This window comes from Micropterus dolomieu, linkage group LG10, assembly GCF_021292245.1.
Source record: "Micropterus dolomieu isolate WLL.071019.BEF.003 ecotype Adirondacks linkage group LG10, ASM2129224v1, whole genome shotgun sequence".
Classification (NCBI taxonomy): domain Eukaryota; kingdom Metazoa; phylum Chordata; class Actinopteri; order Centrarchiformes; family Centrarchidae; genus Micropterus; species Micropterus dolomieu.
In genome coordinates this window covers 12,685,740-12,699,344 of record NC_060159.1, presented here as the reverse complement: position 1 = coordinate 12,699,344, position 13,605 = coordinate 12,685,740, and the positions used below count along the sequence as shown (strand labels likewise).

The 13,605-nt window shown below is 41.3% G+C and overlaps 1 protein-coding gene across 1 annotated transcript in view; it reads right to left on the bottom strand.

Annotated features, from left to right (window-relative positions):
• The window catches only part of LOC123978220 (neuroblastoma-amplified sequence-like), a 30,178-nt gene extending 16,795 nt beyond the window's left edge, over nt 1-13,383 (bottom strand). Inside the window, exons 1-4 of the mRNA XM_046061389.1 lie at nt 13,378-13,383; nt 12,945-13,168; nt 12,117-12,227; nt 3,112-3,362 (exon numbers count right to left, since the gene is read on the bottom strand). Of these exons, the coding sequence (XP_045917345.1) occupies nt 3,112-3,362; nt 12,117-12,227; nt 12,945-13,168; nt 13,378-13,383 (592 nt within the window). The remainder of the gene's footprint in view (nt 1-3,111; nt 3,363-12,116; nt 12,228-12,944; nt 13,169-13,377) is intronic.
• Between the last annotated feature and the right edge of the window lie 222 nt (nt 13,384-13,605).

The window sequence follows — 13,605 nt, the reverse complement described above, 5'->3', positions numbered from 1 at the left end:
GCAGGGGGCGACTCTTCTGGTTGCAAAAAGAAGTCCGGCTCCATTAGAAATAATGGGAAAATTACCCTACTTCTCAGCTGAATAATTACCCCAGTAAACACTTTCCTGATGAGTTTATGGTCTCAGTCGCTAGTTTCACATCTTCTTCAATACAAAATGATGTTCATTTAGTAAATTATGGTCCCATTTATTTTAAAATGGACTACGAAGCAGAGTGTTTCAGGGCGGGATTATCTATGATTGACAAGTCGTTACCATGGCGACCTGTCAATCAGGCTAGAGCCGACTCGTACCCTCGGCACTGTGTAAATTTAACTAGCACCAAGAGAAAAAAGCCTATTAGGAGTCGGCTGTTCACTTTCTTTGGTGAGTACATTTAGTTTTAAGACTGTTGTTTGCTAGACAAAGTTATCAGCCCTGTTAAAATGACAGTTAACGTGATTTACAGATGCACCTAGCTAAGCAAGCTAGCTAGCTCCGCACACGGCCATTAGCTCCACCCATCAGAGCCATCGTCACTTCCGGGCACTTCCTGGTTGCAAAAACTCGACATGGCGGCGCCCTATCGGCCAAACTTGAGGCTTCAAAACAGCAGTTCACAATCCAACGGGGTGACGTCACAATGACTACATCCACTTCTTCTATACGGTCTATGGTTCACACAGCCTACTACAGATTTCTCAAAGCTGGGAACACACTTCCACATTTTCATATGGCCTGACAACACATATCCACCACAGGCATCGGATTAAAAAGATGATCTTCAGTGCAGATTTACATTCGGCCCTAATTAGTTCACAGTTAAGTTAGCTCAACTAGCTTACTTTGTGCTGCAAATTTATGGAACTTGTCAATGCAATGGCAAAGAGAGTGTAACTTCCTTGTTGCTGAAACACATAAGATCAATAGTCTGCATTCACAGTTTTCATTTATCTTTCCAAAACCAAAAACACACGTGCAAAAGTGTAATAAGATAAGGTAAGATGATATTGTTAGCATGTCTGGCTAACTACCTTACTTCCTACAGTATGAGCCAAGCTTTACTTCACAGGGATACTGGAATACCATTAACTAACTGCATTAGTTTGTGGGGTTTCAGGCTATGTTAAAAAAGCCTTGTTCACGACTTGCACATCCACCGCAGTAGTTCTCCACTGTGTGGGAGTTTGTCCTGGGAGCTATCAGAGTTTAGGGTAATGTTAGCAACTCTGTCCTGCTTTTTATTGGATTTGGGGAAGTTAACACTCCAGAAAACCCTGCCAACATGGGGTGGTGATGACGCAGTGGATAACACCTTTGGTGTGAGAGACTTGGGTTCAATTCCTGACTGTGACATGTCCACCAATGTGTCCCTGAGCAAGACACCTAACCTCTAGTTGCTCCAGAGGCGTGCGACCTCTGACATAAATAGCAATTGTAAGTCGCTTTGGACAAAAGCGTCAGCTAAATGAATAAATGTAATGTAACATTTATTAAGTTACAAACAATGCTGTTCTTTATTTTCATGTCTTCTGCATGGATAATCAGCCTGTGAGGATGCACTTTTTGCTTTGGACATGTAGCATTAGCCTCGGTCTTTTAGCATGATATTATGTATGTAGCCATCTAGAGTGTATTTAAGGCCCCTTTTCCAAGATTCTCATTTTAAAACAAGTCAGCTGGAGACATTAAGTTAGCTGTTCAACTATCTCACATAGCTAACATTAGCTTAATTAGCTAGCTTGCTACGGCTGATGAAATCTGCATGCAACATTTTAGCTGATCCTGCTATTTTCCACCTTTGTCTGAAATAAATTACTAGTCATTTCAAGTAGTAAATCTGCAACCACTGTTATTGCGAACTGCATATGCGCAGTAGGAGAATGGAAAGCTTGAGCAACAGTAGCAAATGGGGGTAAGCAAACAGACAGTTGCTAATATAATGATTTGATAAGGTAACGGTGTGTGAGTAAAGATAAATAATAGAAGTGGCAGTGTGGGCTTAAAGTAAAGTACATTTTTGTAAGTTTATGCAGAAGTGCATCAAAGTCTTGATGTGGTTAACTCAAGGGTGTGTGTATGTGATTTGTCTATGTGTGTGTATGTGTGTTAAACAGAGACATGTGTCACCGGCAAAAGCTGTGGTGTTATCAGGAGCAGAGGGAGGAAGTGAGGCGTGAAAACACAGCTGACAACCGGCTGACCTTTACTGAACTTCATTGAGAAGTGACACCACCTCCACCCCGTGCACAACAAAGTTTAAGCACTCTAACCGGATCGCTGAACCAGTGACACACTACAACTTGGACATGCTGTCCTTGGAGAGGATGCTGTCACAGAAATCTAAGTGGAAACAGTATCTCACTGTGATGCTGTTGCTGTTTCAGGAGCTTGGCGTGTTTGGTAGATTGACATCTAATACAGAGGTGGATTTCTTCCTTTCAAAAAATGTGAATAGCTGTGTTTGTTTCAACCCTGTTACTTTTCAATTTTGGAAACTAACATGACTTACGTTGGCTGGTGGAGAAAAAGAAGAAGCAAGTAAGATCAAAAGGACTCGCTAAGGTAGAGATAAAAGATAATATATGTACATATGAAGTATAGGTATGCCAATGGGGGTATTTCATTTGTCACTTGTAGAGGATTTTGCTGGTTTTATCTGGCGCCAGAAATAATGCCACAAATTAATGAGGTTATCTGCAGCAATGTCAACATCTGTGTGTGAGTCATCAGTCATGTCAAGAGGTATTATGCTCAAGTCTTTAACCCTGAACTTGAGTTCTTGACATTAAAGGCTAGGGGCCGATTGTCCACCAATTATAGAGGTGCATTAACCCTTTGGGTGCTTTTGTCAATTCTGTACCATAAGAAATGGTGTTACTCAGTTAGGTTTTCTAGGTCTAATCAGTGCCATTGTTCTTCACAAACAAATTAATTCCTTTCTTTCATAAATATATCTCCGGCATAGATGATTGCACAAACAAGGCTGTATATTTCATAAATACGGAGAATTACACACTTTTAAAAGCAACAACAGGCATTTTACACCTGCCTTTTGTCCTTCCTGTAAACCACCTACTTATTGTGTTGCTGTCCCATCTGCATTACAATGACAGAGAAAAAAAGCCTTACCGTTGGCAACAGCTCGAAGCTTCTTGAGCAGTTTGACATGGGAGTTTGGCTTTATGGTGGTGGTGACGTGAGGCTCACACCCTGCAGCATCTAGCAAGGTGAAGTAGTAGAGCAGGCGGCCCAGGTCAGTACCCTCCACTGTGGGCATAACGTACTTGGTCATGTGGCTATAAAAGGCCTGAGGGTTGCACTTTAAAGTGTCAAACAGGCCGAGGGACTCGCTCCGGGATTCAATTTCCTTGGTGGAAAGACTGGATGAGGAAGAAGAGGAGGGAAGGAGGGAAGAGAATAAAATCATGAGTGTTTGTGGCTGAATGTTTTTCCACAATTCCACATGGAGCACCATAATCCAAAAAGTTTTCATAGCAATATAAACACACAACAATAATGCCTCCTATCCCAAGTTCAAAGCTTTTACATTTGTTATTGTAAACGCCTGCTGTGTGAGATATGTCTTCTCTAGGAAAAATATCCATTTGCACACAAGATGTGAAACACTTCACAGTAACTTTCTGGCACAGTGATTTGTTTGAAAGACACAAATTAAGATATAAGTTGTTCACACAAACAGCAGTAGACACCATGCCTGAAAAAGATAAGAGAAAACAGCAATACTGACAAAAAACCCAAATCTCATCGACAAAAGAAAATCAAAGGAGGAAGACAACCAGCACTGGAGACTATTTGGTTGCAAAGTAGTATTTGAAAATAGCAGTGCAAAGGCAGCACCAGTGATCTACAGGCTTATCACAAAAGATACAGTCCCTGGAAAAAAAGATGAGGATTTCATAGATTACTACTGAGAATACATCTAAGAACTTGGTCAGCTCAGACATAAAAAGAAGCAAAATGGGGACGAAATGTGAGAAAGGGAAGACAGAGAGAAGAGAGACAGACAAGGAGAAAGAAAAATAATGTTAACGCAATGTGGAAATGCTCGGAGTGCAGAAAATCCGTGTGTGGAAAGCCATTCAGCGATTTGTTCAAGATGCGCACGACTTGTTCACTGCTCTTCTTTTCAAAACCCGCACAACTCAAAGTCAACAGCAGCAGGTGGTCTTGAAGAATAAGAGGAACAGGGAAAAGAACACAAGCACGACACCGGGGAGAGGAGAAGCGGAAAAGAAAAACCTCAGAGAACCGCAAACAAAGGTTAAACAAGGAAAGATACAAAGAATGAAAAGGCAAAGGCACAGGAAAGCTAGTTGCTGGCAGCCACCGAGGGGCTCTGAGCAATCTGTGGCTGCCTGGGAGTGTGTTTGTGTGTGTGCAAGTCTGTTTATCTGTTAGAGCGGGACTACATCAAAGAGGACAATGTTTCCTCTGGGCTCTCCATCAGAGCTAGCTGGGAGGCTCTCGCTAATGAAAAAAATATAGACAGCGGCAGCAGTGTGGAGGCAGCTGACAATAAGCTCAATAATGTAAATAACACTAATCATCCTCTCAACAGCGGCCTGAATAAGACTGGAGTCAACAGAACAAGGAACTCTAAGTAAAGACTCTTTCAGTCACTTTTCCTCTCGTCTCTTTCTTAAGTGCACACACTCTAGGGCAGCCTGAGACCCCAATCAAAGTCTGATGTTTCACTATTTAATCACATTAGCTCCAAAGTGACTGGAAGCACAAAAGCAAGAGAACAATGGCAAGAAAAACAACACCTTGTCCAGGTAGGACTGTTTGAGGGGTGTTAAAGAGTTTTCCTTGGCACAAGCACACAGGCAGAAATACAGACGGCTGTGACAGGCGGATTGTGCCCGGCGTTCACGTCAGGCTCTGCTTTAGCTGAATGAGTCACTGTAGTTCTTCAAAGCCAGGTTGTCATCGCCTCTTTGTCTTTCTTCTCTATCCAGTGACAAAACGTGTTTAGCGCCTCTCTTTACTAAGGCTGTGAGCCCCTCCTCTCTTCTCTTTCAGCAACTCCTCGTCCCACTGACAACTAGGCTACTGCATGCGTGCTTTGCTGCTGCTGCCAGCTCGGCGGTATCTCTCTCAGTACGCAACGCAATTTCCCACTCTATCTTTGTCGTGTGCATGTGGCTGTAATATCAGGAGCTTCTCATTACAATCATTTCTTGTTTGTTTTCAAAAGCCTGAGCAAGGAACCGATTTAAACTGGTGGAATATTCCTCAATGTCCGCGCTGTGCCTATCCTCTCTCATCCCTCTCTCCATCCCCGTCTTACATTACCATATTCTGTTTGTTGTCTCTTCCACATTGCCCAAACAAAAACAGGCTTCTAATATTCTTACATTCAGAGGCATATTTAATTGGAATGGTAATCTGACAGACAGAATTAAACTCTGGGGGCTTTGGCGGACAAGGGATGATTATTCAGCAAGCCATTTATTTATGTAAGCAGTTTTTTTTTGTTTTTCTTTATGATCTATGCTGCTAATTTGTTTACAAAATACTGTCCAGCAGGGGGTTGTAAAATATTTTTTGTGCTGTAGAGTTCAGTATAGGATAATGGCATTTCTAGAGGACAGCGAGAGGCATACATCTGATTCACTTTTTCATTGTGAGGCAATATTCTTCTGCCTATCACACATTTACACACACACTCCAAACACGCAACACCACGTCCTCACACACCATCTGCAAACACAGACACTAGATCCTTAGGACAGAGTCACATAATAAAGAGCATGTGTAACTCTACAGCCCTACATTTCAAATATATTTTCTGTATGATTTTATATTAAGTATTAAGTATAATTAAGTATGCATAATTGCACATACAAACAAATGCAAAAACACTTTTAAACCATGGGAACATGATACATATTATTTTAAACCTGCAATACTGATTTTTTGCCCCTTTTAGGGGTAGCACAAAGAGGCTATGACCACAAAATGACGTATAATCACATTTTAAATTAGCATGGCAAACTTGCTAGCAAACAGTTGTCTATTTACATATCAACAGATACGAAGCAACACCAAAAAATTATTTTGAGTCATTTTTCTGTTCACCTGATGAAACAAAGTCCAAAATTCATTCTGCTTTCAGGTCTGTTTTTAGTCTCCAATAGTTCCTGGGGGAAAAATTGACTCTTTCGCAGCTAAATGATCCACTTCACCAGCTGTTCGCTAACTTTGTCTGTCTGCTGTTTGGTGCTGGCCAGCTAGCATATACTGGTTCTATCAGAGCTTTTCACTGAAAACAGCCTGCTGCATCTAGAAAATGCTAATGAGAGCAGCGAGAGTAAAAAAAAAAAACTCAGTAAAACCAAAACAATGACCTGAAACTTGCTGTAAAGCGCCACAGAGCTGAAAGAAACGGCAGAGTTGGGTGGAGGGAAAAGGCAGCACAGCTGGTCAACAGTGGCATGTGGCAGTTAGAAACAGTGGGTTCAATGAGGAGCTGATGTGACTGCTGTGTTTGAAGTGTCAAACCTGATTGCCCCACACCCCATGTATGTAGCCTCTGTTTCATTTCAGTCAAAAATACCATTTTTGCATTACTGAAACAAAGGTTATGCAGTTGTATTTGTCAGTCTACATCCTGTTCTCACTAGTTCCCCCCATGATTCCAAGAAACATGCTTGCAGACATGCTCCAGGTCATGGTCATGCTCCAGGCTTACATTTTGCAGAGTTTCTGTGGACAGCAATTCAGTAATCCCTAAACATCAAAACCAACAGCACCGAACAACTGCAGCTGAACACAGAATGCGGTGTTCCCAACCTGTGTATAGCTAAAGCACAATCCACAGTCACACCGAATGCCACAAATGTGTTACGCAGGAAAGTTCATCAGCACACTCCAATGAACACATAGCATACATGCTTGCAATAACTTCATTTGAAATAAATATTTGAAATAATTAAAATAATGTAAAATAATACAAACAACAGCATATTTAGTCAGGAGAGAGCTAGACAGCTAGTAGCAAGTCAACATCCTTATGCATATGCCAAAAAGAATCACCTCCTAATAATTCATATTCACATTTTTTAAGTCTAAATACAGAACATGCAACATCATAAGAATGAACAAAACCTACTAAGAAATAAAAAAGCTGAGGTGAGTCTGCAGTGACAGGTGGGAGCTAGGAAGGGTGGGGGCGTTGCTGCAGCAGGGGTGACTGTAGTTCACAATCTTCTTATTACAGTTTGCATGCCACAAGGTCCCTGGAAGGTTAAAGTGACAAATGCCTGGTGCAGCAAAATAGAAGTAAGGTTCAAATGAGGTGGGTTTAATAAAAGGAAATGGCCAATCTCATTTAAGGGCCAATATCTGGATCTTGGCATTACAGAAATCACAGACAGAGAAAAATTTGCCTTCTTGAGGTGCTTCCTATTGATCCAGGACATTATTAACTAGGAGCTGAAAGGTTCTTATGAACTGACAAGGAAGCCAAAAGGTTGACTGTATAGCATGTAACACTGCCAATTTCTGATAGAATTTGAACTTTTATTTGCCAGCTGGGGTCACCAGATGTACAACTGGAAAAGATTTGGTACAGAATTCAAATGAATGAATGAATATCCTCTCCATCTCTGAGGATTACTCATTAGGCTCAATGCAGAACACATCTTGATGATGAGTCAGAAGGGAAGGTGCCAAAAAAAAAAAAAGACAGCAGAACCGGTCAGCAGCTGCTGGCAGCAGGTAGGAAATGAAATGAGGAGTTCAGAGCTATGTTGTTTGAAATGTCTGAAGTAGTGCTGGGAAAAGATAAAAATTTTTAATCGCAATTAATCGCATTGTCATGGGCAAAATTGAATAATGAGCCACAATCATAATTTCATAAACAGGCACCTTTCTGAGCAACAGGTTAACATAACTTCCTTTTGTTTGAACAGGTATCAGCAGAAACATTTTCTTTTATCAGGGAGCAGCATAAACAGTCTATGTTCAGTACCAAGTGTCCCTGTTAGAGTGAGGTGAAGTGGTCAAGCACAAGGCGTAGCCCCATGAAACTGTCACGGTTGTGCTCGCCTCACGCAAACGCCCGCCACCGAAGTTGAATTGTCTTGAACTGTTTTGTACAGGACGCGCAGTGCAAATCACTGGAAGAGAGACTGTTTACTAAATAGAACATCAACAGGAGGGAATTCGCATGGCAGAGCATCCCCGCAAAACTATATGTAGGCCTATCAGGTAAAGTTATGTAGGCGACAGCTGTGTAGGACACAGAAGCCGTTGCCATGGTTACCATGCATAGTACGCCTGCCGTTTACTCGCAAAGCGCTCGTCTCCCCATCTATTCACCTGAGGAGTGCAGAGTAACCCCACGGGGCCAAGTGACTACGTTGCGATTTTAAGAAAATTCCTAAGACCGACATCTTCCCCAATACTAATCAGCATGCAGTGTGTAGCTATCAACTTTGCTATGGCGTTTGATCGCTTGTCCTGCTTTTGTTTATCTACTTCTCCCACACGTTGCATCCCCCATAGTCTGCCGAAGCCTCCCTCCGCTGCTTGTTTGGGTGGTTGATTTGCAGGCTGATCAACATCCCACCCCTCCTGTGACCCGTGGTTTGCGTCTGTGTATTCAGAGCCAGTGAGCAACGGACTCAAAATAATAATATTAATAATAAAAACTGCGTTATGGTGCGATAAAATAATTGTCGCCATTAATTAATTAATGCGTTAACGCAATAATAACGCGTTAACGTGCCCAGCCCTAGTCTGAAGTAATGTGAGTTTCATTTATCCTAGACCTACAGCAACAAATCCAGCAAAGCCAGCTGGTGTCAGTGATGGTACAAGCTATGTTGGTGGAAATTTTGCTGGTATTTTGACTTGGGGACATCAAGTGTAAATTAATTTGGATCAGGTGAGACCAAACAAAATATACAAAAAGGAATCTGGATGGATGAGCAACTGGGGGGATAACTATCAAAGCTAAAAAAAAGTACAACTAAACTGGCAGGTGATTTAAGAGTAAAACATAATTTCCATTTTTTGGCCAGTTATTTAACAGCTGTCATTAAAATGGCAATGAAACTGGCTAGAATTCATGTCCCTAACAGGGCCCTGATTACATCTACAAAGACCTACACGCAGGGAGAACCGCTGACGTCGGTGGTGTTTAGCAGTGCATTGATTCCTCTAAAGCGTTCATTCTGTGTTAATAGGACTGTCTCAGAGACAGCCTGACTCTATCATCCATCTCTTCTTCCTCCATCTATCTGGTCCATCCTCCCCTCCCTACACACAGTGATTATGTGGTTATTTCTCCAACTAACTTTCTCTATGTCCTGCTTTTCGTAATACTTATTAATTTATTATTATTTATTATGAATGCTCGGCAACACTTTCTACTCATCTTAACTGATTTTTTTTTTTTCCATTCGTCACCCTTAGACTATATTATCACCATGTGGGCTTATTTTTCAAGAGCTGCAGATCTCTCCAGTGGTATCAGAATGTTTGTGAACTTGTGTACTAACAATTTATCCAATAATGTAAGTACTGCTGCTGTTCTGCAAATGTATGTTTTTCAAATATGCTATGTTTCCTTAGGTGTGGATGTGAGTGTGAGTGGTTGTTTGTCTATGTGTGGCCCTGAGATGGACTGGCGACCTGTCCAGGGTGTACACCGCCTTTCGCCCGATGTAAGCTGGGATTGGCTCCACCCCCTCACGACCCTGTACGCAGGATAAGCGGTTGACGATGGATGGATGGATGGATGGATCTTGCTGGGTAAGAGCTATGGCTGGGTTAAAATTCATATTTATTATTATTATTAGATTATGGTGATATATATGAATGCTTCTGCCCAATGCCTACAGAAATTGGATGTTGTGTATCATTGTGCATTATGTGTTTTCACTGGCTGTAATTATAGGACACATCATTGTACCCTTTACTATAAAGATAAATGGCCCTCTCTTTCTGCAAGAAGGTACACTCATTGCCTGTGTTTCATCTATAAGGCCCTTCTTGGACTACCTCCTACCTATTTGAGTATCTTTTTAACAAGTATTCAAGGCCATTATGGATTACGTTCAAAGGACGTCCTACACTTGTTGGTCCCCCGTGTCCGAACAGAATTAGGTAAAAAAGTCTTCATGTTTGCTGCACCTTCTGCTTGGAACGTTCTTCAGAACTCGTTGAAATTGACTGCCTTTATTCCTTATAGCCATTTTGTTTCAACTCTGAAGGATATGGAGCAAGTGAACATTGGTCAGTGTTGCTGTTTATAAAGTTGTATTCTGCCTTATTCAACACAGGGGCTTGTGTGACTTATATGTATGTGTACTTAATGTCTTTTATATGTTGGAAACTGTTCTTTATGTTCTTTTATGCTGTGTCTTGGCCATGTCTCTCTTGCAAGAGATTTTAATCTCAATGAGACTCACCTGGTTAAATAAAGGTTAAATAAAAAAATAAAATTAAAAAAAATAGTTTTTTCAATGCACAGGTTTAGGCATTGTCTAACCCACATCTATTTGTTGGCTGACGAGGCTGACCAGGTGCTCATCTCCCACCTGGAGTCCAGCAGCTCCCTCTTTGCTGGAGCCCCTGTGTCTGCCATTGGACCTATGAAGGTAGTCCAGAATGCTGCTGCCCTCCTGGTGCTCAACCTCCCAAAGTTCACACCACTATAATGGCTCCTGGTTGCTGCTTGAATCCACTTCAAAACGCATGTGCTGGCCTACAGGCCCAAGCCAAGGTCAAATCTCACACTCCCACCTGACCATTGCGCTTCCTCTCCCTCTGGACGTTTGGCTGTCCTGTCATTCAGAGGTCACCCTGCACTCGCTCATCTCGGTCAAGCCCCTTCTCTGTTCTGGTCCTACATTGGTGGAATGAACTCCACACTGAAGACAGAACACAGGAGTCACTGCCTTTCGCCGCAGGCTCTCCAACTCGCTTTTTATGTTGTTTATTTGGGAGGGTTGCACTTACAATATTTAATGGCATCTAGCTCTTGAACCTTTTGAGTCTGAATGCAATTACTGTAAGCCGCTTTAGACAAAAGTTTCTGCCAAATGAATGTAAAACTAATTTAATGCATTAGGAAGACTCTTTTAATTGCCCTTTAATGGCAAGTACTGGCCTCAGAACTGGATTTGATCCCATGGCACCGCACTGTGGCTGGCTGCTGCTGCTACTACTAAACATTTGGGAGGAGTGATACAGAATATGATAAAGAATATATATCCCTACAGGGATCAATAAAAGACTAAATTCAATTTCACATCTCCCATCTTCTGTCTGTACGCGCCTTTTCCTTTAAGTTTTCCCCCGTCTGCTCTATTTATATCAGTCCCTGTGTCCATCCATCTGTTAAATCAATATGCACATCGCAGATGCTTCTAGTCAAGATTAGAGTTTGAATATTCTTCATGCATTTGTCATGATCTTGAGATTTTGGTAGAAACTCACACACGCACCACTCTAGCAGCTATGGTACGATTTTAAGATGGTATAGGTTGTAATTTATCGTAAAGTGGAGCTCATAAACCATTTCCTTATATCAGAATACGACAAGAAGGATATTTATCACAGATGCAAACACGTGTGCGCGCTAACACAAACACTCACACACATCTCGACTCAGCTCAAAAAGCATTCTATTAAAACAAGGAAAGGTGCAGAGCTAGACAGATCCCCAGCCATGAAGTCAGAGAGCAAATAAATTATGGAAATAGACTCTGACAAACTCACCTCCTCTCTCCCACTAAAACACAAACGCACACATATGAACACACATTCACAACATGTTTGATTTACTCCGGGGTGCTTTAAGTATGCTTTTCATGTAAGTGAGAAAACAGGAGGGACAGGGATGTGTGCACACACAACTGTACTAGACATGGGAACACATAAGTAAACACGAGCAACACAAGTTTCTTTCATCCAAACCCAAGCACATTTTAGGGCCATTTCAAATGCACATTGACAGTCGGGTTTGAAGGAACACAGATGAGTAAAATGACAGAAAGTGACAGGGAGAGGTATATGCAATAGTTTGTGTGTGTGTGTGTGTGTGTGTGTGTGTGTGTGTGTGTGTGTGTGTGTGTGTGTGTGTGTGTGCGCGCATGTACCCGCTATCCGTAAAGAGGAACTCGAGGTGAGTCATGTAGACCTCCCACAGAGGAATGCTGTAGCGCTTAGCCAGAGACAGAGCGATCCTGTACACAGCGTCATCGAGTGTCCTAAACACACACAGACACACATGCAGAGAGGTGGAAAGTAATGATTAGATTTCATTGCACTGCAGCAGAAAGAGCCATCACTCCCACTCATATGGTTATGTGGTACAAAAAAATGCAGATGAAATAAAGCACACCTTACAGACTACTAGAGCCTGACTGACAAAATGGCGTGCCAATATAATCAATATGAGCTAAGTGCAGATAAAGCAGAATTGTTTAGAACAGCCGATAAATGACTATTAAAAAAAGAAACTGAGAGACGGAATACGGATCCTTCAATCATATTATGAGTGTTATTGTTTTATAGTTTGTCTATTAGAGGATATCACAAATAAAAAAATAAAGATTATTATTATAATGGCAACACACGTTTGGAGAAAACCCATTAAAAAACACTGCAAACAGCTCACATAATCAATACTTTTTTTTTATTTAAATTGCATTATGTCATGTTATCTTGGAGAAGTATCATAACTACAAATAACAAATGTTAGGAAAATCTTTGTTCATGTAATGTGTTTCTGAGATGAAGAAGAATCCGCCGAAATATCAAAATATGGGATTCCCCAAATATCAAAATCGGTTTTGGCTCTACGGACTTCATTACAAAAACCCACTGTATGTTTGATTATTTTTAACTACATTTATTCCCAGCAGACAACTAAACTCAAAGTTTAGTCTTTCATTTGAGGAAGTCAAAGTCCCCTCCTTACTTACTCTGTGAGGCCAAGGATGGTCTCCTTCTTGTAGTCGGAGTCGGAGCTGAAGCGCTGGACGTCCACCCCGCGGCCCAGCCCCTGTAATACTTGGGCCTGGGTGAAGTCAGTCAGACGTTCGTTGTACACATGCAGCTGGTTGATCAACTTCTGCAGCTCCTCCGGCCAATTCGAATATGCAGACACATGCTGTGTGACCAATCGAATCAGCTCCTTTGGGTCAGCCTATGAAAAGGGGAATCATTTCATGCTGGTAGTCACAATAGCCCATATGTTTAAAGTATTTGCCAATTAATACATTTGTTACAGTCCATTCCACTAAAACTTCTAGGATTTTTGATTAAATTAAAAAAATTATTTACAAAATGTGTAAGGAATGATAAAAAAAAACACATGATAGAGGTGGCTTGCAGTTTCCTAATTTCCAAAATTACTATCATGCTACTGGTCCTACTGCCTTTATATCTGTACTTTTACTCCATCCAACTTCAAGTCAAGTTAAAAATGACACACCAAATAATTTTGTAAAGAACATAATTGGGGTTTATCTTCAATTGCAAAGGTTGTTGTTTTTGTTTTTGTTTTTTAGGAGTAACATCACAACTGTCCATGTTCTCTCCAGTTTAGTGGAAGTCACACTTCCAATGCTGGATTGAAAAAAT